Raw genomic sequence first — 27,371 nt, forward strand, 5'->3', positions numbered from 1 at the left:
ACAGAACCCTGGCTGGGATGATTTAGTTGGGGCTTGGTCCTGCTTTGAGCAGGGGGTTGGACTAGATGACCTTCTGAGGTCCCTTCCAACCCTGATATTCTATGATTCTATGATTCTAAAACCTTAAGTTACAAAAAGACACAAAAACAGGAATCTACATTCCATTAAGCACAGCTTATTTTCTCAGCCATTTAAAGAAATCAGAATCTAACGCATATCTAGCTACATTACTTACTAAGTTCTAAGACTCCATTCCTGTTCTGTCCCCGGCAAAAGCATCACACAGACAGAGAGAGCCGTTGTTTCTCCCCCTCTCCAGCTTTTGAAAGTATCTTGTCTCCTCATTGGTCATTTTGGTCAGGTGCCAGCGAGGTTATCCTAGCTTCTTAACCGTTTACAGGTGAAAGGGTTTTTCCTCTGGCCAGGAGGGATTTTAAAGGTGTTTACCCTTCCCTTTATATTTATGACACGCCCCCCAAATCACAGATAGGGTGAAACGCTTCCTGGGATTTCTTCCTGGAGCTCTAGGAGAAAACAGAGTTAAGAAGACACGTGCACCTCTAAATATACTACCAAGTACATAAAGACTAACAATATTTTCCACATCTCAAGGACGATTTTAACCAGTTGATTCTGGGAAACTTTCACGGGAGAGTGCATCAGCCACTTTGTTAGCAGCTCCTGAGATGTGTTGGATGTCGAAATCAAAATCTTGGAGAGCTAAACTCCACCGAATAAGTTTTTTGTTATTTTGGTGAGGCCTCCTCTGGAGTACTGTGTTCAGTTTCGGGCCCCACACTACAAGAAGGATGTGGATAAATTGGAGAGAGTCCAGTGGAGGGCAACAAAAATGATTAGGGGTCTGGAACACATGACTTATAAGGAGAGGCTGAGGGAACTGGGGATGTTTAGTCTGCGGAAGAGAAGAATGAGGGGGGATTTGATAGCTGCTTTCAACTACCTGAAAGGGGGTTCCAAAGAGGATGGCTGTAGACTGTTCTCAGTGGTAGCAGATGACAGAACGAGGAGTAATGGTCTCAAGTTGCAGTGGGGGAGGTTTAGGTTGGATATTAGTTAAAACTCTTTCACTAGGAGGGTGGTGAAACACTGGAATGGGTTACCTAGGGAGGTGGTGGAATCTCCTTCCTTAGAAGTTTTTAAGGTCAGGCTTGACAAAGCCCTGGCTGGGATGATTTAGTCAGGGATCGGTCCTGCTTTGAGCAGGGGGTTGGACTAGATGACTTCCTGAGGTCCCTTCCAACCCTGATATTCTATGATTCTATTCTATGATTCTGTGATTGGCCAAGTCTTCCCCCAACAGCATGGGGATGGGATAATCATCATAGACTGCAAAAGTCCACGTTCCTGACCAGCCCTTGTACTGGACAGGCAACTTGGCTGTAGGCAGATTGAAAGAGTTGGACTTGAAGGGTTGAATAGTCACTTGGATCTCTGGGTTGCTTAAATTGGGGTCCACTAAGGAAGCATGGATAGCCGACACTTGTGCTCCGGTGTCCCTCCACGCGGTGACCTTCTTCCTGCCCACACTCACAGTTTCCCTCCACTCCGAGGGTATCTGGGAGGTATCTGGACCTGAGGACCTCTGGTGTGATTCCGGTACAATGAACTGTAATCTGTTTGGGTTCTTGGGGCAGTTGGCCTTTACATGCCCCAGCTCGTTACATTTAAAACATCGTCCAGCTAACAATAAAAAAAAATGTTTAAGTACATCAGATGCAGGAAGCCTGCCAAACAATTAGTGGGGCCTCTGGCCCATGGAGGTGCTAAAGGAGCACTCCAGGAAGACAAAGCCATTGCTGAGAAGGTAAATGAATTCTTTACATCAGTCTTCACTGCAGAGGCTGAGGGAGATTCCCACACCTGAGATAGTCTTTTTAGGTGACAAATCTGAGGAACTGTCCCAGATGGAGGTGTCAGTAGAGAAGGTTTTGGAACAACTGATACATTAAACAGAAATAAGTCACCAGGACTAGATGGTATTTACCCAAGAGTTCTCAAGGAACTCAAATATGAAATTGCAGAATGACTAGCTGTGGTATGTAACCTATCATTTAAATCAGCTTCTGTACCAGACGACTGGAGGGTAGTTAACGTGACACCAATTTTTTAAAAAGGCTCCAGAGGTGATTCCAGCAATTACAGGCCAGTAAGCCTAACTTCACTGCCAGGCAAAATGGTTGAAACTGTGGTAAAGAACAGAATTATCAGACACACAGATGAACACGATTTGTGGGGAAAAGCCAACATGGCTTTTAGAAAGGGAAATCATGCCTCACCAATCTACTAGAGTTCTTTGAGGGGGTCAACAAACGTGGACAAGGGGGATCCAAAAAGAATGAAAAGCGGGGGGCAAGGGGGAGATGAAAATGTTCTTTTTCTTGGCTGGGCCCCCTACTGTGCACAGGGCCCCCCCAACTCTAAATCTGGCACTGCCTACACCCGCCCAGCCCCCGCCCCACCTCTTCAGCTCCTGGGCTCTTCAGCCCCCTCTCCCAGGCCTGGGGCTGCTGCAGGGGTCTGTCCCCACAGCCAGGCTGCAGGGAGCGGCCGACCCACTGCGCCCGGCGGGGGAGGTGCATAATGGCCCTGAGCTGCTGGAATCTTCCTGCTTCCTCCTCCACCCTCCCGTCCTGCAAGCGTAACCCACACACCTCCTGGGCTGGGGTTCTGTCCCCTCGAGTGCACCGAGGCCACTGAGAGAGAGAGAAAAGGAGTCTGCCCACAGCCTTAGCTAAGCGCCAGGTGGCTTGTAGCTCGTGCACTAAGCGCCAGAGGTCCCTGGTTTGATCCCACCCGCCAGCGACCCATAAGGACGGTGTCGCTGCTGCCTCGCCTCTCCTCTCCCCAGAGCAAAATGTCCCCTGGCGCCTGCAGGGGTGGGAAGAGAAAGATGGGCCTGCCGCTGCTTCCACAGTCGGCTACCCCAAGAGGTGGGGAAGTGGGGCAGACATCCCATCAGAAAGGGTTCCCCTTAGTGGAACTTTCCGGGGGGTCAGATGTACTGCACCCCCAGCTGAATCGCCCAACCATGTGACCCTGCCCCTCACTGAGACCTCAGCCTCCCCCTCCCCAACCCAGCCACACTGTCCCCCTCTGTCCTGGGGACCCCCCCCCCCAGTGCTCCCACGCTGACACAGCCACACCACTGCCTCGGTTCTGCCACGCTCTGCCTCGATTCCCGCTGCAAAGCCACGCTCAGTCAGCAGCCCCACAAATCCTCGAAGGGCTGCCTGAGCAGCTCCCGGCCCCCTGCAGCTTGGAATACAGAGGAAATCCCAGAAGACAGGAGGAGAGCTAGCGTGCTCTTAGGCTGGGTACAGGGCATTGGTCCTGGGCAAACAACAGACACCCGCCACCCTCTGCTCTCTGGCCCTGCAGACCAATCTCCCCTCTGGCTTCCAGTTCATGCAGATCCCGCCAAACCTCAGCCCGGCCTGTCATTCAGCCCACGTCACCCGCTCCTCCTCCCCATTTCATCCACTCTGCCTACACAGCCACCCCATCTTCTCCCCGCCCCTCCCCAATGGGCCCACCCAACGGGTGCTTGTTGGGACACCCTTGTAGGCAGGCTCTGCCCCCATCCAGATCCATCCTGGAGTCCCACTGCAGGAAAAGGACTGAGAACTGACAGACTGTGGGGGCCCAAGGGGTGTGCGGCACACAGCAGGTCTGACACTGACGGGGCCTCTGGGCACCCCCAGATCAAGCAGTGGGTCAGCCCGCCTCTCAGCTGCGCATGTCACAGTCTTCCCCACACTTCCTCTTTGTCACCTTGGACTGCGAGCTCTTTGGGACGGCTGAGCCAGGCCTCCTTCATGCTTTGGCACGGCACAGCACGCGCGGGGGGAAGCTTTGCACATGCCTATCCCTGGACTGCAACAGGGCTCCTCTCACGAGCACCTGCTCAGCAATGAGTGTGTGCGTCTGCATCATCCGCGTGCTCGTTTGTGCGTGCATGCTGGTTTGTGTGTGTGTGCAGGGGACTCATGGGTCACACTGTGGCCCTTAATAAATAGCAAACCAGCATGGATTAACACAGACCCTGAGAAGAGCAGCTAGTGAATGTTGGCACCACTGTCTGTGTCAGCTGGACCCTTATCTGGCCTGCCTGTCTGCAAGGCACTTGTACAGAGCCCTGGACCAGGAGTATCTGCTTAGATCCCCAGGCCAGACAGGCCCACTGTGATCAGCCAGTCTGACCCCTCTGTATCGCACAGCCCAGAGAGCTGCCCCACACTCCTTCCGAGAGCAGCTGTTAGAAAAACAGCCAATCTGGACTGAAAAGTGGTCAGTGCTGGAGAGTCCACCACAACCCCTGGGAAATTGTTCCAGTGGGCAATTCCCCTTATTTCCATGGATCGTGTTGTACCGGACTCTGCTAGACTGAAGAGCTCATTGTTAACTATTTGTTCCCCATGTAGGTACCGACAGATTGTGATCTAATCGCCCTGTCACAGGGTTTACAGCTCACCGGTGGGGCGCGTCCTTGTGGTTCATCTGCGGATTAGCTCTCGACCCATGTGATGCTCCCTCTTCATGACTTGGCCCTTCAGCCAGCTCACTACAGTCCTCCCCTCCCACAAAGTCCCTCTGGATAAGCTGTCTCAGGCAGTCTTCCAGCCCACCTCCCAGGGGCCAGCAGGGGAACCCAGGCCCGCCCACTATTCCAGCTTCCAGCCCAGGGACCCTGTGTCTAACAACCACCAGCTACACACTCGGACCCGGCGGCTGTTTCCCTGGGCTCCCATCCAGGTGACCAGAGTTTCCTCTGCTCCCGGGGGCTATTTCACCAGGACCGGCTGGAGGCACCAGCAAAGCAAACACTGCTTGGGGTGACACAATTCCAGGGGCGACAATTCCAGGGGCAACATTCTGGCCCCCCCTTTCCCTTTCTTTTTTCTTGCTTGGGCAGTTGCACTCTCAGAGCTTGGGGCAGCAAAAACCCTAGAGCTGGCCCCTGTATTTCACCTGCTCTCAGGTTCTTGCCAGAGTTTGTATTTCCCAGGCAAGACCCCAGGGCTCACTCCCTCAAGGCCACCTGCTTGTCTCTTGGCAGCACCCCTCTCAAGGGAACGGTTGCAGAACTCCTTCCTAGAGCCTCCTCTTGTGCCTTACGTCCTGGTTTTATACTCGCTCAGCCTGCCCCTGCCCAGCTGGGCATCATCAGTGAGACTGAGCAGATCAGCCCGGACTCTCTTCCAGGTGCAGCCTGTCGTGAGGTTAATGGCCCTTTTTACCTACTCAGGCCTTGTGTGGAGTAGAAACCCCCTCACACACTCCTTAACCTTCTCTGGGTTCAGCTAATCAGGCTTAGCAATAGGCTCTAAGAGCTCTCAGGCAGGTTTTCTAATCCTTTAATCCATCTCATGGCTCTTCTCTGACCCCTCTCCAATTGAGGAATATCCAGGGCTTAATTTGTAATGTAAAAGGTGCTGGGACTCAAGCAATTTTTCACATTTGTAACTGATGCAGCCTAGAGGTGCCAGGGCTATGAGCTGCCAAGCCCTGGCACAAATTAAGCACCGTCAACATCCTTCTTGAATTGGACACAGTATCCCATCAGTGGTCGCACCAATGCCAAATAACCTCTCTACTCCTACTCAAGATTCCCATTTATGCATCCAAGGGTGGCATTAGCCCTTTTGGCCATAGTGTCACACTGGGAACCCATGCTCAGCCGATTATCCATCACGACCCCCAAATCTTTTTCAGAGTCGCTATTTCCCCGGGTAGAGTTCCCCCATCCTGTAAATACAGCCTGCATTCTTGGTTCCCAAATGTATATATTTAGCAGTATTAAAAGGCATATTGTTTGCCCGTGCCCAGCTTCCCAAGCAATCAGTACCTGTTTTCTTCATTATTTACCACTCACCCAATTGTTGTGTAGTTTTACATTTTCTTCCAGGTCATTAATAAAAATGTTAAATAGCAAAGGGAGCACCACGCCCCCCTCACCCCGCTTTCCTGGCTGCCACCTGTGGGAATCCCCAGTCGGTCACAGAGCACAGGACCTGCTCTCATGTGCCTCCTCCAGGCCTGAGCAGCAGTGCCCTTACCCCTGTAGCCGGCCTGCGTGACTTTGTGGATGGAGGTGGGGTGCCCAGGGCCAGAGTGAATAGATCCCTGCCCCGCCTGGGCTGAGCCCTAGGAGGGCCCAAGGCCATAATGAGTTTGAGGGTCTCCTTCCTTGGGCTGGAGGATGCAGGAGGGCCCAGCACCCACGCCAGAGTCCTTGGTGACCTGTGGGCTCAGAGGAGCTGAGCACAGTGCAACCCCAGACAGGCCAGCACAGCTTGGCACCAGATCTCTGTCCTACACGATGCAACGCAGCAACAGAACTAGCAAAGCCAGCCCCCCTTAGTGCTTGGGCAACTTTGAGTATGTGCCTGTCTGCACACCCAGGCACAAACCCCCTCCCTACCAGCATGCACGGATGCTAGTTACCCCACCCAGCCCCCACTGGCAGCCCTCTGCCCAGGGTGAAGCAGTCAGATGCAGAGGCCTACATTTGGGGAGGAAATGGCTTTACCTCCTCAACTCACACTCCCTTCAGCTGCTCGGGCCATGAAACACATGCCCAGCCCCACCCTGCGCTGGCCAAGTCCTGCACTGTGCCCTAGTGTCCCTGCTGGGCTGCTCCTACGAGCCCAGGCACCACGGAGCCAAATCAGGGGTTACTAATGGGTTTGCTGCATCTCTCCAGCTGGAGCCTCAGGCTAGTTCCCTGCCCTTGTTTCAAATCTCTCAGGGTCCTCTTGCATCAATGAGTCCTTCTGCCAGTCCTGTGCCTCCCATCACCTCACTCCCATGCAGCCCCTGCTCCAGGACTGGCTGGGCCGGATGTTCAAACACACCGTGCCCTGTCGCTCTGGGCGTGCACTAACATCTGTGCAGGCTGCTAGGGACAGGATTTGTGCCTGGGTGTGCAGACAGGCACATATGCGACATTCCCCAAGCACTAAGGGAGGCTGGCTTTGGCTGTTTCTGCAGCTGCTTCACATTGCTCAGGACAGAGACCTGCTGCAAAAGCTGCTATGGGAGTTTCTCTGCTGCTATTTCAGAGCTTATTCAGGAAGTGAAAACAAAAGCAGGGTGAAGGGAAAGCAATGCCCAGAGTGGTGAACACCTGTCATGGTGGGGCTGGGGCTGGGGCTGGGGCCCTGCAGGAAACCCAGTGAATGGGAATCCTCAGGCAGTCAGGGCGCTTAGGGAGCCCTTAAAGATCTCTCCTTAGATGGGCAGGGACCACGTCTCCTCTAGCCCCCAGCACAACAGGCCACAACCAACAACTGGAGAGGCACTGGAAGTGGCTGCATCAGGCTTTTGCCTTTGATAGGACCTTTGCACTCTGGAGCGGAAACTGTAAAGTGCTTTAAAACATCCCTGGGAGTGGGCAGTGCTGCCGGGGCTCACGGCTGCAGTCATCGTCCGCTGCTTTCATGCGTGGCCTGGGTTTGCGCCCCTTTCACATGGAAGCCATAGCATCCACCAACACTGGGGTTCACCCGGACTGCACATCCCCCTTCTGGGTGCTGCAAACCCCCAGGGCTCCACAGCCTTTCAGCCCTCCTCCTGTAGGGAAGAATTTCTACTTATCGGAAAAGAAAACACCAGCACAAAGTGGCCACTTTCCAGCTGGCTCAGCAAAGGATGGCCTGGCCTGGAGAATGGCAGGGCTCCCAGTTTGGCCTAGGAGGAGGTCCATTGGGCTGGGAATCAAGGCAGCAGGTGTCCCTAGCTCTCTGCCCTTTGCACCCTTATCACTGAGCAAGGAGGCTGACAAGCATCAGTCCCTCCATCCTACAATCAGCTCTCAGAGGCTGCAAAAGGTCACACCTGGCAGAGCAGGGAATAGAACCTACGTCTCTGCCGTGGGAGACCCATGAACGGACCAGCTGAGGGAAATTTGGGCTGCTGGTACATCCTGTTCGCTGGGGCCCCACCCCCTCCCATTTAACTTTATTTACATAGACACTACAGCTGCTTTAGGGGGACCTGAACTGAGGCCCTGGTACAATTGTCTCCCCCTCATCAGCCCTGCCCATGGCTCCTCCACTTCCCCACTCTGCTTCTCAGAAAGATTAGGCCAAATCTGCGTGCTTGGCTATGCAGTCTGCGCACGCTGCGAAGCCCAGTCAGACCATGGCAGAAGGGCTGTTGCTATGGACATCCTCAGATGCCGGTCATTGTACAGGCTGGTTGAAGCTGGGACCGAGGCAACGAAGCAGCTCGGTAATTTTATAGCGCACGAAGTGATCTCGGTCTTGTCCCCGCTCTCCTGCACACTGGCTTTCCGCTCCCTCCCCTGTTTCACAGATAGGCCGCCGGCCCCAGTCAATGTGACTGTTACGCACCTGAAGGCAAACTCCGCCACTGTCTCGTGGGATGTCCCAGAAGGAGACGTCATCATTGGCTATGCCATCTCACAGCAGGTACGCCAGACTCTGCCCCCAAGGTGTCTCTGCCCCTCGTCCCCACCCTGCCTCCCCTTCCCTTTGGGAGGGCTTTCCCGGGAACCCCACCCCACCCGAGGGATGCACCATGAGCAGTGCTGGCCATGGGTTACGCAGGCTCCTTCTTCCTTTTCTGGCCATCCCACTGCTGGGGCATCAGCTCCGACCCCACCCATCTCTCATCATCCTCTCTGGGGCCAGCAGGCCATCGGGCCTCCAGGGGGCAGGACTGACTTGGCCCCACCCTCCTGGCCACCCCCACCTTGAAACCCCTCTACAAAAGGGGTGTGCTTCAGGCCGGTCCTGAGCCCCATCCCCTCCCTGCTGCCCTGGGCGGGGTCCCCACTCTGGGCGGGGCTTTGCGAGGGAGGAGTTTGTCCGTGTGACTGTACAATGGCATGGGGGACTCTAGAAATACTGCTATTCACATGACTATCGCCGCCCTGCACGTGAACAGCCCAGCAGAGTCTCCTAGGAGCTCAGAGATCACCATGCCTCCACCCACCCACGCTGGCGACTTGCCCTCACTAACCCATTTCCAGAAGGGCAGGGGAGCCCTCCCTGTGACTGACAGTGTCTCTCCCACTCTCGCAGCGGCAGGACGGGCAAATGCAGCGGTTCATCCGGGAGGTGAACACCACGAACCGGGCCTGTGTGCTGTGGGACCTGGCGGAGGACGCAGACTACATCATCCAGGTGCAGAGCATCAGCCTACATGGAGAGAGCCAGGCCAGCAAGAGGGTCCATTTCCGGACCCTGAAAGAGACCGATCGCCTCCCCTCCAACAGCTCCAACCAAGGTAAGGGCAGAGCCCTCGCTGTGCCCTTGCCACACGCTCTGGTTGGGAGATTGGTCACTGGGCCCTGCGAGGTAAATTTCCTGCGGGGCCCCACAGCCCACGGAAGCAGGTTCTGGGAACCGAGGGGAGTCGGGGCTGCCACGCGGGAATCCCCGTGGGGACAGCTAGGGCTGGTGCTGTATAGCAGTGCCGAGCTACACAGGAGCACTGGTTAAAGTCAGACCCCTCGCTGTTCAGCCTGCCCCCAGGTGAGGGGGCAGAAGGGGGGTGGCTTGCAGAGGGGCTGGAAAGAGGCTCCTGGGGGCTCCTGGCAGGGGCTGTGCCCGGCCCTGGAGAGGAGCCATCTGTGCTTGGTGCAGAAGCCGCCTCCGCAGAAGCCTTTCGTTCCCCGCTGCACGCTCAGGGCTCCTGGGGCCGGGCTGCTCAACGGGGGACAAGGAGACACAGCTAGAACCACGAGGCTGTTGCAAGAGCTCGTGCAGTGTCCCAGTGTGGCAGGTTTGTCAGTCTGGGAGCGTCGGGAACAGAGGCCCAGGACCAAAGGAGAGGGAGTAAAGCCACGGCAGGACCTAGCACAGCACCTCTGGTATGACAGCCACGCAGGCGGAATGGAGGCAAGCCTCTGCCCAGCATGGAGCCGAGCTCCACAGGAGCCAGGAGACACAAGGCCGGGGGGGGAGACATTTCCTGCTGCACAGCCCAGACCCAGAGCGTCTGGGGCATCCTGCCGTGGGGTGGCACCTGCACAGGTTCCTCCGCTAAATCCTGCGCCGAGGCAGCAGAGGTGAGGGTGATACGCAGCCCCTCGCTACTGGAAAAGCCCGTCCTAGAGAGGCACGGCGCTGCCTGGCACGCAGCCTTGCCAGCGCTGGACACCTGCTAACGTCACCCAAGCTCCCCCAGTACAGAGCAGGGGCAGAGCGATGGGGACCAGCTCCCTTGTCGTGTTGGGCTGCAGGGGGCTCGTACCAAGTTCTCTGTTCCCACCAGCTCCCTGCAGAGGGTCAGTCCTGAGGGTGGAGCACTTTTCCCTGCTGGAGGAAAGTGATGGGGCACACTCACTTCTCGTGAGCGCCTCCTGTTGGCTGGGTGAGACCCTGCACTTTCCATTTCTGTGCAGCCAGCGCCCCGTTGGCTGTCGCCCTGATCAGGCAGGTCCTCAGTGGCTCAGCCCCCCAGCCAAGTCACTCGGTTAATAGGTGAACGGATGGATGAACCCCTTCCGGGGGAGAAGGTCCACAAGGACCTGTCCCAGTGCCTATCTCTGGGCTTAGTTCTCAGCTCCTCCTGGGCTTGATGTCCATGCCTGCCCTGATACAGAGCAGGGCCCCCAGCTTCCTGCCTGGGGGCTCTCTGCCTTTATGGGTTCTTATTGCCCCGCTCTGCAGCCAGGTCACTCCTTGGAGTTAAGTCCCCTTCCAGGGTAACAAAGTCCAACAAAAGGCTGGCCCTCTGCAGGGTCTTCAGCCCCGTTTAAACTCCAAGCCCCTTTCTTGGGCATTTAATGCCTTTTCTCCCCTCCTTGGGGCTTAGGCCACTCCTCTGGGGGGAACCTGGGCCTGCCTCACTACTCTGGGTCCCAGGTTCCCAACTCAGCATCCCTATAGGCAGCAGCCATGTGCTGCTTCCCTTTAATGGTCACTGCTGCCTTCCCTGGGCTGCTTCTCACTCTGTCCCGTCCCATCCCGTCACCTCCGTGGGGTGTCCCTGCCTGCCCGCCCGCCCACCCACCGCTTCTGCTCCCAGCCAGCAACTGGAGATGCAGCCCCTGCAGTGCCTTTTAACTGAGCCTGCTGCGCTCTGATTGGCTGCTTCTCTGCAGCCTCTCTAGGCAGGCCTGGAGGACCCACCCTCAGTGCTCCTGGCCTGGGGTGCGGGTGGTAGGACTGTGAGAGCCTGGTGCAGCCAGTCACAAGGATCCCTGGGTGTGTGACACTGGGGAGGTCCCACAAGGGGTTAAACCTGCCATGTGGCTGCTGCAACACTCCAGCATCTCCGTCCAGGCTGGGTCCCGTCCGTCCCCCGCAGCCCGGGGCTCGCTCCGCCCCACACCCTGCTCCGGACGGGGAGCTGTGTTGATGCTCCTCGTGGGCACCGTTGCCCAGGGGAGGAATCATAGAATCATAGAATCATAGAATATCAGGGTTGGAAGGGACCTCAGGAGGTCATCTAGTCCAACCCGCTGCTCAAAGCAGGACCAATCCCCAATTAAATCAAAAGGAGCTGGCTGGGGCAAGTGCGCGGTGCAGGGTGGACAGCTCGGCGCCCGACCCTGGAGCCCCAGGCTCAGCCCTCGTCCTTCTCCCCCTCCAGACAGTGGCTGTCTGGTGAGCTCTTGGCTCACGGCCCTGTCCTCCTTGTCTCCCCAGTGACTTCTCCCAGGGGCCAGCGGGTCAGTCCTCTTCCCCCTGGAGGGGTGTGCTGGGCTGGGAGATGCCAACCATGGGCTTCCCCATTAGAAGAGGGATTTCTGGGTAAACTGCCTGGTTTCTGAAAGGCAGCCAGCACCATCAGCCCAGTGCCGCTCTCTGCAGGGCCGGAGCCAGCTTGGGTCTGGACTGGAGCCTGAGTTTTGTCCACACAGGACCAGGTTGGCCTGACCTGTGTTAAAGGGGGCAGCAGAGCCTTTGCACTGAGTGCTTTCCCCACACCTCCAGGTGCCGTCCCAGTCCCTAGTCTCACCCCAGTGTTTGCCCTCGCTGACCCCTGACCCCTCTCTGGCTTCCCGTGTCACTCTGCAGGCCCTGGCTGTGTCAGTCTCAGTGGACTAAATGGGCCCAGAGAGCCCCAGACAGTAACGTGACCCTGTTGCTGTAAAACACAAAGCAGTTAAACAGCTTGCAGGCGTGACTACAGCGACCTCGGCTTGCTTAGCACCTGGCAAATGCACTAGAAAACTCACGCTCCCAGTCTGCAGAGCGACAGCGGCTCTTTGTACAGCACGCTGACCACCTCCGTACGCAGCCTCCGCTCTCCCCAGCCAGCTGCCGAGGGCTGGCACTGACCCTGGGACTCTGACATGAGCAGGAGGTACATCATCATCCCAGGCCGAACCAGAAAGCAAGGAGCTGCTGCTAGGCAGGAGGTGTGTGCCCCTTAGGGTGGGTGGCACGTGCTGGAGTGTGGATGGAAGGGAGGCAGGTGGGGCAGCTCTGTCAGCATCCTGCTCCCCAGTACACACAGGCCTGCCAGACACAGACGCAGCCATGCCCCAGGCCCCCCTGGCTGGTGGGTATATGCCCCCTTTCCCTGGTGCACACGCCTCCCCCGACTATACCCCCATCTCCCGGGTAAAAGAGAAGGTGCTTTAACTCTCAAGGGACTGTCCGGGATCAGACCAGCCAGGCCAGCCTGCTGCCTCTGACCAGCCCCAGATGCCTCCGGGGCAGCAAAGGTGTGATTGGCTCAGGTGTCCCCTGCCCTTTACACAGCTGGGAGCTGAGGGGATGAAACCCAGAGCCGTGTTTCCCCGCCCTCCACTTGTGTCCTGTTGGCCCCTACGGTTCTGGGAGTCTCCTCTGGCTCCGTGCCGGGGCTGGGTGCTGTTTCTCATCCGCCCGCAGCCTGGTGGGGGCTGCACAACCTGACAGCCCCACCAGGCCGGGCCACTCCACACTGCGCGGCGTGTGTCTTGCAGGTGACATCACTGTGGAAGGGCTGGACAAGCAGCGGCAGCTCCAGACCGGGGAGATTGTCATCATCGTGACGGTGCTGCTCATGTGGGCAGGTGAGGAAAGGGGGAGGGCCGGTGCTCACTGGCCACCACCCAGGGTCCCACCCCATGGGCCTCTGGCCCCTCTGGATTCCATACAGGGGTTGGGCTGGAAGGCAGCACATGGGTGTGAAGGCGGGCGCAGGAGATGCAGCGGGCTGTGGCTCGAGTGGGGGCGGGGGGCGGGCAGCTGTAGGTGTGAAATAGGCTTTTGACACAGTCCCCAGTGACGTTCTTGTAACAAACTAGGGAAATGTGGGCTAGATGAAACTACTCCGCAGTAGGTGCAAACCTGATGGCAAGACTGCACTGAAAGAGCCGTTGTCAATGGTTCGCTCTCACGCCCGGGGGCATATCCCACAGGTCAGTCCTGGGTCCAGTACCAGTCACTGTTTTCATGAGTGATATGTGTAATGGAGTGGAGAGACTGCTTATAAAGTTTGTGGATGACACCAAGCTGGGAGGGGTTGCAACCACTTTGGAGGACAGGATTAGAACTCAAATTGGCCTTGACAAATTAGAGAATTGGTCTGAAAACAACAAGATGAAATTCAGTAAAGACAAGGGCAAAGTCCGTGTGCAGTGTTGCTGTAGCCGCGTTGGACCCAGGATGTTAGCGATACCAGGGGGGTGAGGTAATATCTTTTATTGGATCAACGTCTGTTGGTGAGAGAGACAAACTTTCAAGCTTACACTTGAGACCTGAAAGTGGGACAAGAATAATGAACTTAATCTGCAGCAAGGGAGATTTAGATTAGGTTTTAGGAAAAACTTTCTAACTCTAAGAGTAGTTACGCTCTGGAACAGGCTTCCAGGGGAGACTGTGGAGTCCCCATCACGAGAGGTCTTTAGGAACAGGTTGGACAGACCCCGTCAGGGACAGTCTAGGTTTACTTGGTCGTGTCACAGTGCAGGGGCTGGACTTGGTGAAAGTCAATTGACCCTGACTACAGATAACCAGCTGAGCCATCGAGGCGTCTAGACAGACTTATGTGGAGTGCTGGGGAGGATCCGGTGGTTGTGGCACATGTAGGTACCAATGCCATAGGGAACGGTAGGAGAGACGCCCTGGAGGCCAAATTTAGGCTGCTAGCAGAGAGACTGAAATCCAGGACCTCTAGGGTGGCATTCTCAGAAATGGTTCCAGTTCCAGGCGCAGGGCCAGGTGGGCAGGCAGAGCTTCGGAGTCTCAATGCGCGGATGAGACGATGGTGTAGGGAGGAGGGGTTTAGATTTATTAGGAACTGGGGAAACTTTCGGGATAGGGGAGCCTATACAGGAAGGATGGGCTCCACCTAAACCAGAGTGGATCCAGACTGCTGGCACTTCACATTAAAAAAGTTGCAGAGGAGTTTTTAAACTAAGAGATGGGGGAAAGCTGATTGCTGCAGAGGAGCATGTGGATCGGACAGAGACTTCTCTTAGAGGAGAGTCTATTGATAGAGATTCTCTAGGTTTTAGGAAGGAGGAGGGGGATGAAAGAGGATAAAGTATGGGCCAGATCAGACGAGAAGATTCACATAAAAAAGAATCTGACACATCAGGAAAGGGCAGACAAATAAACAGTGACAAGATTTTAAAGTGCTTGTACACAAATGCAAGAAGTCTAACTAATAAGATGGCTGAACTAGAGTGCCTTGTGTTAAAGGAGGATATTGATATAATAGGCATCACAGAAACCTGGTGGAGCGAGGACAATCAATGGGACATAATCATTCATAAGAACATAAGAATGGCCGTACTGGGTCAGACCAAAGGTCCATCCAGCCCAGTATCCTGTCTACCAACAGTGGCCAATGCCAGGTGCCCCAGAGGGAGTGAACCTAACAGGTAATGATCATTGATCTCTCTCCTGCCATCCATCTCCACCCTCTGACAAACAGAGGCTATGGACACTATTCCTTACCCATCCTGGCTCATCGCCATTAATGGACTTAACCTCCATGAATTTATCCATTCTCTTTTAAACCCTGTTATAGTCCTAGCCTTCACAACCTCCTCAGGCAAGGAGTTCCACAGGTTGACTGTGCTCTGAGTAAAGAAGAACTTCCTTTTATTTGTTTTAAACCTGCTGCCCATTAATTTCATTTGGTGGCCTCTAGTTCTTGTATTATGCGAACAAGTAAATAACTTTTCCTTATTCACTTTCTCCACACCACTCATGATTTTATAGACCTCTATCCTATCCCCCCTTAGTCTCCTCTTTTCCACGCTGAAAAATCCCAGCCTCTTTCTGGGGTAGAAAATATATTGGAAGGACAGAACGGGGGGGGGAGGGGAGTGGCACTATATGTGAAAGAAAATGTAGAATCAAATGAAGTAATAATCTTAAATGAATCCACATGTTCCATAGAATCTCTATGGATAGTAATTCTATGCTCTAATAAGAATATAACAGTAGGGATCTATTACTGACCACCTGACCAGGACAGTGATAGTGACGATGAAATGCTAAGGGAGATTAGAGAGGATATCAAAATAAAGAACTCAATAATAGTGGGGGATTTCAATTATCCCCATACTGACTGGGTACATGTCACCTCAGGACGAAATGCAGAGACAAAATTTCTTGATATTGTCAATGATTGCTTCTTGGAGCAGCTGGTACAGGAACCCACAAGGGGAGAGGCAACTCTCGATCTAGTCCTGAGTGGAGCGCAGGATCTGGTCCAAGAGGTAACTATAACAGGACAGCGTGGAAATAGCGACCATAATATAACAACTTTTAACATTCCGGTGGTGGGAAGAACACCTCAGCAGCCCAACACTGTGGCCTTTAATTTCAGAAAGGGGAACTATGCAAAAATGAGGCGGTTACTGAAACAGAAATTAAAAGGTACAGTGACTAGAGTGAAATCCTTGCAAGCTGCATGGACACTTTTCAAAGACACCATAATAGAGGCCCAACTTAAATGTATACCCCAAAATAAAAAACACAACAAAAAAACTAAAGAAAAGAGCCACCGTGGCTTAACAACCATGTAAAAGAAGCAGCAAGAGATAAAAAGGCATATTTTAAAAAGTGGAAGGCAAATCCTAGTGAGGTAAATAGAAGGGAGCATAAACACTGCCAAATTAAGTGTAAAAAGGTAATAAGAAAAGCCAAAAAGGAGTTTGAAGAACAGCTAGTCAAAAACTCAAAAGGTAATAACAAAATGTTTTTCAAGTATATCAGAAGCAGGAAGCCTGCTAAACAACCCGGGGGGCCCCTGGACAATCGAGATACAAAAGGAGCACTTAAAGATGATAAAGTCATTGCGGTGAAACTAAATGAATTCTTTGCTTCAGTCTTCACGGCTGAGGATGTTAGGGAGATTCCCAAACCTGAGCTGTCTTTTGTAGGTGACAAATCTGAGGAATTTGTCACAGATTGAAGTGTCACTAGAGGAGGTTTTGGAATTAATTGAGAAACTGAACAGTAACAAGTCACTGGGACCAGATGGCATTCACCCAAGAGTTCTGAAAGAACTCAAATGTGAAATTGTGGAACTATTAACTATGGTTTGTATCCTGTCCTTTAAATCAGCTTCTGTACCCAATGACTGGAAGATAGCTAATGTAACGCCAATATTTAAAAAGGGCTCTAGAGGTGATCCCGGCAATTACAGACCAGTAAGTCTAACGTCAGTACCGGGCAAATTAGTTGAAACAATAGTAAAGAACAAAATTGTCAGACACATAGAAGAACATAAATTGTTGTGCAAAAGCCAACATGGTTTCTGTAAAGGGAGATCGTGTCTTACTGATCTATTCGAGCTCTTTGAGGGCGTCAACAAACATGTGGCCAAGGGGGACCCAGTGGACATAGTGTTCTTAGATTTCCAGGAAGCCTTTGACAAGGTCCCTCACCAAAGGCTCTTACATAAATTAAGTTGTCATGGGATAAGAGGGAAGATCCTTTCATGGATTGACAACTGGTTAAAAGACAGGGAACAAAGGGTAGGAATAAATGGTAAATTTTCAGAATGGAGAGGGGTAACTAGTGGTGTTCCCCAAGGGTCAGTCCTAGGACGAATCCTATTCAGCTTATTCATAAATGATCTGGAGAAAGGGGTAAACAGTGAGGTGGCAAAGTTTGCAGATGATACTAAACTGCTCAAGATAGTTAAGACCAAAGCAGACTGTGAAGAACTTCAAAAAGATCTCACAAAACTAAGTGATTGGGCAACAAAATGGCAAATGAAATTTAATGTGGATAAATGTAAAGTAATGCACACTGGAAAAAATAACCCCAACTATACATACAATATAATGGGGGCTAATGTAGCTACAACTAATCAGGAAAGAGATCTTGGAGTCATCGTGGATAGTTCTCTGAAGACGTCCACGCAGTGTGCAGCGGCAGTCAAAAAAGCAAACGGGATGTTAGGAATCATCAGAGAATAAGATGGAGAATATCTTATTGCCCTTATATAAATCCATGGTACACCCACATCTTGAATACTGCGTACAGATGTGGTCCCCTCATCTCAAAAAAGATAGACTGGTGTCAGAAAAGGTTCAGAGAAGGGCAACTAAAATGATTAGGGGTTTGGAACGGGTCCCATATGAGGAGAGATTAAAGAGGCTAGGACTTTTCAGCGTGGAAAAGAGGAGACTAAGGGGGGATAGGATAGAGGTCTATAAAATCATGAGTGGTGTGGAGAAAGTGAATAAGGAAAAGTTATTTACTTGTTCCCATAATATAAGAACTAGGGGCCACCAAATTAAATTAATGGGCAGCAGGTTTAAAACAAATAAAAGGAAGTTCTTCTTTACTCAGAGCACAGTCAACCTGTGGAACTCCTTGCCTGAGGAGGTTGTGAAGGCTAGGACTATAACAGGGTTTAAAAGAGAATGGATAAATTCATGGAGGTTAAGTCCATTAATGGCGATGAGCCAGGATGGGTAAGGAATAATGTCCCTAGCCTCTGTTTGTCAGAGGGTGGAGATGGATGGCAGGAGAGAGATCAATGATCATTACCTGTTAGGTTCACTCCCTCTGGGGCACCCGGCATTGGCCACTGTCGGAAGACAGGATACTGGGCTGGCTGGACCTTTGGTCTGACCCAGTACGGCCATTCTTATGTTCTTATGAGCCTGATCTCCCTTCTGTAGCTGTAGCTAAGAGGACTCTGGTGATCCTTGGACGTATATGCAAGAGTAAGGAGGTGTTATTTCCTCTTCGCTTTGCATTAGTGGGACCACTGCTAGATACTGTGTCCGGTTCTGGGCCCACCCTTCAAAAAAGATTGCAATGAGTTAGAAAGGGTTCAGAAGAGAGTGACATGCAGCGTGGGTCTGCCTGAGTACATAGACGCAGGCTCGGGGGCGGGAGCTAACGCGCTGTCAGTAACAGCGTGGCCAGTGCAGCAGCAGGAGAGATTCTGGCTGGACCCCAGAGCTCAGCTCCCAGCTCACAAGGTTAGGCTGCTACTGGCCTGCAGTGGGGACCCTGCGATTTTTAGCTCCAGCCCCGCTAACGGAAGTCTGTCCCCCCGGGCTGGGAGACCCACTCCCAGCTGCAGTGCTGTCACCCTGTCTGAGGCCTGGAAAGCGTGCCTCCGAGTGAAAGACTCCAGGAGCCCAACCTGCGTAATGCAGGAGAAGGTTAAGAGGGAGGGGGCTCTTTGGGGCAGTCTACCCAGAGATTCCCAGACTCTAAGGCCGGAAGGGACTCTCATGATTATCTAGTCTGATCTGCATAACACAAGCTAGAGAACCTGCCTCAGTGATTTCTGCAGCTGGCCCATTACTTCCCATGGAGCTATTAAAAGCACACCCAGTCTTAATGTAAAGACTCCAAGCAAAGGAGAATTCACCCCTCCCCTCGGTCAGTCATTCCAATGGACAATTGCCATTTTGCCAGGGTGTGAGGTCTAAGGGGGGCAGGGTAGGGGGCAACACAAGAGCGAGGCAAAAGTTTTAATCAAAATGAGTTTTTGATGGCAGAGGCTTTATGAAGTAAACCAAACCTTTGTGAACAATGTTTTTCTTTCTACGATTTTAGATTTTTTGATTAAATGAGATTTTGTTGCGATTTTTTTTCTTTCTTCTCTTTTTCCTCTGCACATGGTATTGATGAGACTGAAACTGGATACTGCAGCCAGTCCTGGTGTCCACATTTTAAACAGGATGTTGAAAAATTGGAGACTATGCAGAAAATAGCTATCAAATTATTCAAAGGCTGGAGAAAACAAGTGAGAGACTTAAAGGGCTCAATCTGTTTAGTTATGAAAAAGAAGATTACAAGGTTAATTGTCTAATTACCTTAATGGGGAGAAAACCCCGAGTACTAACAGGCTCTTTGGTCTACCAGTAAAAGGCAAATAAGAACCAATGAAGCCAGACAAATTCAAAGGAGAAATTAGGCACAAATGTTTAATAGTGAGGGTGATGAGCCATTGGGACAAACTCTCAAGGAAGCAGTGGAGTCTCATCTCTTGATGTCTTAAAATCAAGCCATGCTGCTTTTCTGGAAAATACTTTAGGGGGGAGTTGTGGGAAGGGGTAGGGTGTTGGGGAGTTGTGGGGAGGGATGGTGTTGGGGGAGTTGTGGGGAGGGGCGGTGTTGGGGGGATGGTGTTGGCGTATTTCCGGGGGGTGGTGTTGGAGACAGTGAGTTGCAGGAAAGGCACAGTGTTGGGGGATGGTGGTGTTGGAAGAAGGTGGTATTTAGGGCAATGTGGGCAAGTGGTGGTGTTGTGGGTGTTGCAGGGGGGAGTTGTAGGGTGGGGGTGGTGTTGGAGAAGACGTGGGAAAGATGGGATGTTGTGGGGAAGGGGAGTTGTGGGGAGGGTTGGTGTTGGGGGGATGGTGTTGGGGGAGTTGTGGGGAGGGGCAGTGTTGGGGGATGGTGGTGTTGGAAGAAGGTGGTATTTAGGGCAATGTGGGCAAGGGGTGGTGTTGGGGGTGTTGTGGGGAGGAGGGGGTGTTGGGGAAGACGTAGGGAAGAGGTGTTGTGGGGAAAGGTGGGGTGCTGGGGGAGTTGTGGGGAGGGGCGGTGTTGGGGGGGAAAGGGAGTTGTGGGGAGGGGCGGTGTTGGGGGGATGGTGTTGGGGGAGTTGTGGGGAGGGGCGGTGTTGGGGGGATGGTGTTGGGGGAGTTGTGGGGAGGGGCAGTGTTGGGGGATGGTGGTGTTGGAAGAAGGTGGTATTTAGGGCAATGTGGGCAAGGGGTGGTGTTGGGGGTGTTGTGGGGAGGGGGTGTTGGGGAAGATGTAGGGAAGAGGTGTTGTGGGGAAAGGTGAGGTGCTGGGGGAGTTGTGGGAAGGGGTAGGGTGTTGGGGAGTTGTGGGGAGGGATGGTGTTGGGGGAGTTGTGGGGAGGGGCAGTGTTGGGGGGATGGTGTTGGGGGAGTTGTGGGGAGGGGCGGTGTTGGGGGGATGGTGTTGGCGTATTTCCGGGGGGTGGTGTTGGAGACAGTGAGTTGCAGGAAAGGCACAGTGTTGGGGGATGGTGGTGTTGGAAGAAGGTGGTATTTAGGGCAATGTGGGCAAGGGGTGGTGTTGGGGGTGTTGTGGAGAGGAGGGGGTGTTGGGGAAGACGTAGGGAAGAGGTGTTGTGGGGAAAGGTGGGGTGCTGGGGGAGTTGTGGGGAAGGGTGGTGTTGGGGGGAAAGGGAGTTGTGGGGAGGGGCGGTGTTGGGGGGATGGTGTTGGGGGAGTTGTGGGGAGGGGCGGTGTTGGGGGGATGGTGTTGGGGGAGTTGTGGGGAGGGGCGGTGTTGGGGGAGATGTGGGAAAAGGGTGTCATGGGGAAAGGTGGGATGCTGGGGGAGTTGTGAGGAGGGGTGGTGTTCGAGGTGGGTGTTGTTGGAAGAAGGTGGTATTTAGGGCAATGTGGGCAAGTGGTGGTGTTGTGGGTGTTGCAGGGGGGAGTTGTAGGGTGGGGGTGGTGTTGGAGAAGACGTGGGAAAGATGGGATGTTGTGGGGAGGGTTGGTGTTGGGGGGATGGTGTTGGGGGAGTTGTGGGGAGGGGCAGTGTTGGGGGATGGTGGTGTTGGAAGAAGGTGGTATTTAGGGCAATGTGGGCCAGGGGTGGTGTTGGGGGTGTTGTGGGGAGGGGGTGTTGGGGAAGACGTAGGGAAGAGGTGTTGTGGGGAAAGGTGAGGTGCTGGGGGAGTTGTGGGAAAGGATGGTGTTGGAGGTATTGGGGAGAAGGGGAGTTGTGAGGAGGGGTGGTGTTAGGGGGATGGTGTTGGGGTACTTCCAGGGGGGTGGTGTTGGAGACATGTGAGTTGCAGGAAGGGCACAGTGTTGGGGGATGGTGGTGTTGGAAGAAGGTGATATTTGGGGCAGTGTTGTGGGCAGGGGGTGGTGTTGGGCACAGTGTTGGGGACACCCCCCCAAACCATGCCTGTCTCTCCCTGCAGCGGTGATCGCGCTCTTCTGCAGACAGTATGACATTATCAAGGACAACGACTCCAACAACAACAAGGAAAAGACCAAGCCATCCTCAGAGCACAGCACCCCGGAGCGACCCACGGGGGGGCTCCTGCGCAGCAAGGTAACAGGGGGAGCGGATTACTGGGGGATGGGGTCTGTGTGTGCGAGTCACTGGGGGTGGTTGTGTGGTAAGAGACCTCAGATTTCTTAAGACAAGGAGCAGTTTGGGGCAGGGACTGTCTCTTAGTATAGTCATGGGCAGCAGCCAATGGAAGGGATCCCCGACCCCCATGGCTCTTTGGAGTTAACCCTGGTAATAATAAATATGGGGTAACGGGGCTCCTTTGAGGCTGCCAGTTCTGTTGTTTGTTTAATGAATTTTAGCCAAGAACAGTGTGGCCGGCACATGGCTCAGTAACCAGAGAGGGTGATAATCTCCACCTCCAGCCACAGCAAGCTGCCTGCTCTCTGATACTCATTCTTCTTTGATTACAAGGCCAGAAGGGACCACCTGTGATCATCTAGTCTGACCTCCTGTATGATACAGTCCGTACGACCCCATATCAGCTTATCCATTAGTCTCTTGGGATTGATATCAGGTTGATTGGCCTATAGTTATCCAAATCATCCTGCTTGCCCTTTTTGAACACTGGCACAACACTAGAGCTCTTCCAGTCATTTGGAATTTCTCTAGTGGTCTGAGTTATTAACAATGAACACCAGCAGCCGGAGATCCTCAGCCAACTCTTTTTTTACTCTTCTGTGACAGTTCTCATAGCCTGAGAGCAGATTTTAAAATGTTTATCCCTAATAGATGCTTTTTAACATTCTCCCTGGTTACTAATGGCCTGGAAAGAACTTCATCCCCATGTGATACAAGCAGTTGTTATCTGTCTGTCTCAGGGTTTCATACAGCTGCCCATCACCACGTATCTGAGCACCTTCCACCTGAAACTCCCAGCAATCGCCCAGTCCCTAGAGACTGGGGTGGCTGGCTCGTCTCATTTTGGGGCAAAATCTCCATTTGGGGAGGGATTTGTTTTTTTTTTTTTTCTAATGCTATTTTCTCTGTGTTGGTCAGTTGGGTTTCTTAGGGGCGTGGGGGGCAGTGCTGGTGGGTTGGGCTTATTGAGGAGGGAAGGGGGCAGTCAGGGGCAGAAGGGAATGGTAGCAGTGGGTTGGATGGGGGAGGGGGCGCGATGTTGTTTATCTGCATTTTGTGCAGGGAGTCAGTTCACTTTGAAGTGCTTTAGTCTCTATTGAGTCTCAAGTTTTATAAAGAAACCACGAGGAGAGGCTAAAGCCAGAGCATGGCACCAGGCCAGGGGAGGCGGGGCGTGCACCGCTGCTCCGCCCGCGGCTGGGGTGCACCTGCACTGCTTGGCCCGGCGGGCGGGGGGGGGAGGATGCTGTCACTGGGCTCAGGGAAGAGGGGAGCGCACCCCCGACTTGGCACATCAGTGGATCTCTCAGAAGTGCTCAGTACCCACAACTGGGACCAGATCTCCAAAAGAGCTCAGCACAGTGGATCCCTGTGGTGCAGGGCGCGCTGAACCCAGGAGGAACCTGGTCCTGAGCGTTTTGGAAAATCTGGTCTTAATGCTGATTTTTCTCTTGTAGAAAAAGTCTCTATCTGTCAATATCATTGAGGTGTGAGCACAGATCAGCTCTGGATCCGAGGGCCCTGGGAATGCTGCCAGAGCCGAGGAAGATCATGGGATAAAAGGACAACACCAGGCTGCCAGCCTGCAACCCTCAGCATGCAAAGACTTGTTTATCAGAAATTATGCTTCTTCCAAGGCCTTCTCCCCATGAGGGGATCTGCATGGAGACCGTTTGGATGATGCATGCAGAACTAAGCCTCACACCCATCATGTAATCGCCCATGGGCCGCTCGGGAGTCAATGGGGAGCCTGGAACAGCACCGAAAGAACAAACAGCAATATCCGGATTTCAAGGGATGCGGGAGCCTCCTGCTGATGCAGGGATAATGTCGTGGAAGTGGGCTCTCATGGCCCTGTCACTCAGCAGCTGTTACGTAAACGGCAGTGTGTCCTCATGTTCACGCCTGTTACAGCCTTAGGTATGGCCAGACCTAAGCCAGGCTGCTGACATAGCTCCAGTCACCAGAGAGCCCTAGAAGGGGCCTAGCTCTCATTCAGCGCGCCTGGAGCCTCAGAGGGATTTTCTGTTTGTTTACGGTCCCAGAGAAGTGCCCACTTTCCAGCCCCCTAACCCTGCAAGCCTAGACTGTGGGGCCCACGGAGGTGGAGCAGGTGCTAGCTCAGGAACGGCTGCCAAGAGAACTGATCGGAGCTGGGGAGGTTTTCGCAGCACTCCCCAAAGTCTGGAGTCTGAATTGCAGGATGGCCCCATGCCCCCTGCAGACGTGACCAGAGATGGTATCCCAGCCCAAGGAGGCAGGAGGTTGGCTGGGTCACTGAGCTGACTTCAGCTACTGGCAGCTCAGATGAGCTTCCACCCCTTCCCTTAGTATGAGTGTGACCACCCCGGGGAGGTGAGGACCTCAGACCAGGAAGGGCCAATGCTGCCTTGTGCTGTGCCCAGCAAACAGCAAAGCAGGGCCTTGCTGCAGAGACAGCGGGATGCAGGGGAGAGTGCTCCCTATCACATCTCACGCCTGCCCAGTTTGTAGGGCAGCAGGGATGTACCCAGTGCACATAAAAACATACCCCCTGCTAACTGCATTGCCTGGGAGGTCTCCAGGTCACGGTTCAGCTCTGGGTGTGGGGGGGAAATCTAGCACATGTAGCTCTGACTCCTCTCCTCCTCTGCCTCTGGCTCCCTCGGAGGCTTCCAGCGTGCAGAAGCTCTGTTCCAGCAGCCCTGGTGCAGGCTACGTAGAGCCAGAGTCTGGGTCACTGGGAAACACCCACAGGCCCCAGAGAAATGTGTGTGGCGGGGGAGAGAATACCGTGCTGAATCCCCATGCCTCTGGGGGGCAAAGGCCTCAATGCAAACTGCCTGTGGCCCGTCTGCCTCCGCCCATCAGGCAAAGGCCTCACCACAGGGCCCTGCCCCAGCCCCCTCACTCTGCGGGGCAAAGGCCTCACCACAGGGCCCTGCCCCAGCCCCCTCACTCTGCGGGGCAAAGGCCTCACCACAGGGCCCTGCCCCAGCCCCCTCATTCTGCAGGGCAAAGGCCTCACCACAGGGCCCTGCCCCAGCCCCCTCACTCTGCCGAGGCCTCACTCTTGGTGCCTGCCCCAGCTCTATCCTATTGCTCCTAGCATTGAAGGCTTCACTGCAGGCCCTGCCCCGCTTGCAGCGTGGTTTTAGGTTGGGTCCCTATGGAGTGTGCGAGGGGTAGTTCCTTTACGCACCAGTGCATGGCCTAGAAGGGGTTGGTCTCCATCCCTAGGGAGATGCTGCTGCTGGAGAGAGACTGTCCCAGGGCTTCCCAGACACACAGCGCCTGCTCCATGTAGGAGACAGTGGTGTCAGAGTCTGTGCAGAGAGCCATTCCTCCTCCCTAAGATGCAACTAGGAAATGTGCTACTCCAGCCCACCCCCATCACATCACCAGCCCTGAACATGGCAGAGTTCTCCCCCACCACAACCCTTTGCAGCCTCCTGTGCCCTCAATGACTGCCTTGGACACGGCCATGACATACAATTTCCAGGCCACCTGGAATCCCGGAGTTAAATCTCTCTGGCAACAGGGGCCAGGTGGGCAGGATTCTACGCCTGAGTTATTCAGTGTCCGTTCAGTCACAACCCCAGCCCGGCAGCTCACAGACTCTGGCTCAGCGGGTCTTTACAGCCTGAATCCTTGCCTGTGCCTCAGCTGTCACGTAGGGGAAACGCTTCCAGTCCGACAGGGCGATAGTCCCACTCCTGCCGCACTCCCCACGGCTCTCTGGCTGCAGCTGTTACTCCTTCCCCCCAGAGCAGGCAGTGCCCCCGGCCCAGGTTCCCATGGGAGAGGGTGGTGCTTATTCCACTAGGCCCTTCTGCTGGAAAGGAGCTGACCCAAGCAACTTGGAAACACCAATAAAACCCACCAAGTTCTTGTACCCACCAATTAACCCTCAAGTTCAGGGCAGAGGAGTATCCAGGGCGGTTAAAGCTGAACACCTCCTGCTAGCACCCAGACCCCAGGGTCCATGTGGCATCACCGTGGAGTGAATTCTGTCATTTGGAACCAGCATTGCTCTTAGCCAAAAGGCTGAGGCCAAACCAACCCCAGCCCCTCTCCCACACATCTGCCTTCCTCCATCAGAAGAGAACAGAACAGCCTCCACTGGAGGAATGACAGGTTTGTAGCCTGCTCCCCCAGGGGCTGGGATGCTGTCTGTGCAGCCCCAGGATTAATGAGAATCACAGGATCCAGTGTCTTCCAGGAACTTAATCTTCAAGCAAAGCACTTTCAGGACTCTTCCCTCCAGGTGCTGCTCGGCTCCTGCCATGGGCATACCGGGGGCAGGACAAGTGACTCCCTGTGGCAGGGTCTTTCCAATAAAAGTCTCTGGCCCAAAGGCAGAAGGGTCGCTGCGGTGGCTAGTCCAGTGTGTGCACAGTGCTTGCGAGCCAGCTGCCCAGGCTGAGGGACAGACCCAGTAGCACAGGATGGGATGGTGCTGGCGGGCTAGGGAGGGGGAACAGAGGAGACACAGAGGTTCTGATGCAGGGCAGTGACAATGGCAAAATGGGGGACAGCAGAGGCGGTACCGGAGCTGAGGGATGGGAGTCCCATGGGCTCTGCTCCTGGATTTTTCTTCAGCTCCGCAACTGCTGGCTCCTGGAAGAAGAACGGCCTCCCCTTCCCAGCAGCTAGAGCATCTCATGCTCCCACCAGCCACCTTCAGCACAGACCCGCTCCGGGGGGCAGGGCAGTTCTGGAGACAGCACACTTCTCCCCTTGGGGAGCAGGCCCTCCGCCATCTGTCCATGCCCATCAGGGAGATGGCCTCTGCTTCTCTCCAGACAGCATGGGCAGTGACCAGAACTGCTGCCTGGCGGTCTCTGCTGATGGCTGGAGCCCAGCGACAATGCTGTTCCTGGCTGAGGCACCTGTAGAGAGGGGATCTCCCCCCACCCCCAGTCCTGTTGCATGCATGCTCACTCTCGCATATATGCACAAGAAGCTGGCGGCCCACCCTCTGCTGTTCTCTGTCATTTGCCAGATCAAAGTATGCTGGTGATTCCTAGCAAGCGTAGCACTTGCTATCCCATCCTACCCCACACTTCCCTTGCACAGGACATCAGCCCAGGCTGGGTCCCTACTGGAAGCTGCTGCCAGGAGTCCCTATTGGGGAAAGTGATTCACCCATTGCCCCCCTCCCCTAATGGTCCCATTGCTCTACAGGGCCTTGAAGTGGGAGAATTGACCCTCCGTCTTCGCAGCTCCATGGCACTGGTTGGGGCTGCCAGACCACCTGCACTTGGCAGAACAGTAGTTTGACAGAGAAATGGGGCTGGCGGCTGAAGAGGGAAGAGCAAAGGCCTTGTTTGCTCCCAGGATGGAGTCTCAGAGAAAATGGCAGCAAGAGACACAAGATGCAGGATCCAGAGCACAGAGAACAGAAACCTGCACAAGCTGTTCTCCTCATGGGCCAGGAGCAGGGCTCCCCCATCTGCGCTGTTGGGAGGGGAATGCTGCAGGACACCAGCTGGCAGAGGGGATGGAAGGGCTTAGAATCTCCTGCTGGGACAAAGGGGCATGCACACCAGATTATACCACGTGCAAGCAGAGGGAGGGGGCATTAGCCTGTGTTCCTAAAGGGACCTCACTTAATGAGACAAGTGTGTGGGGGGGTGGAGCCTGGACATCCCACTGCCCCCAGAAGCCCCTGCTGGTAGGAATCACTTGCCCCCTTGCTATCTGGGACTAGGCATTTTGACCCAGGCTTGTGGCCCGTGCTTTCACAGTCCTGTCATGGAGCTGGGGTGGACAGATCACACAGAAGAGGTATTGGGACCTACCATTCCTTAGCATCGCCTCAGAGAGCTGGTGCCTAGTGGTATAGCTGAGGGCAGGGACCTTCTCCTGCTGCCTTAC

General features: G+C 54.2%; 1 protein-coding gene across 1 annotated transcript in view; it reads left to right on the top strand.

The window, feature by feature from the left end:
• FNDC4 (fibronectin type III domain containing 4) overlaps positions 1-25,843 on the top strand; it is a 44,114-nt gene extending 18,271 nt beyond the window's left edge. Inside the window, exons 2-6 of the mRNA XM_037893587.2 lie at positions 8,338-8,453; positions 9,069-9,273; positions 12,911-13,000; positions 21,337-21,470; positions 22,970-25,843. Of these exons, the coding sequence (XP_037749515.1) occupies positions 8,338-8,453; positions 9,069-9,273; positions 12,911-13,000; positions 21,337-21,470; positions 22,970-23,005 (581 nt within the window). The 3' untranslated portion in view covers positions 23,006-25,843. The remainder of the gene's footprint in view (positions 1-8,337; positions 8,454-9,068; positions 9,274-12,910; positions 13,001-21,336; positions 21,471-22,969) is intronic.
• The last annotated feature ends 1,528 nt before the right edge of the window (positions 25,844-27,371 follow it).

This window comes from Chelonia mydas, chromosome 3, assembly GCF_015237465.2.
Source record: "Chelonia mydas isolate rCheMyd1 chromosome 3, rCheMyd1.pri.v2, whole genome shotgun sequence".
Lineage (NCBI taxonomy): Eukaryota > Metazoa > Chordata > Testudines > Cheloniidae > Chelonia > Chelonia mydas.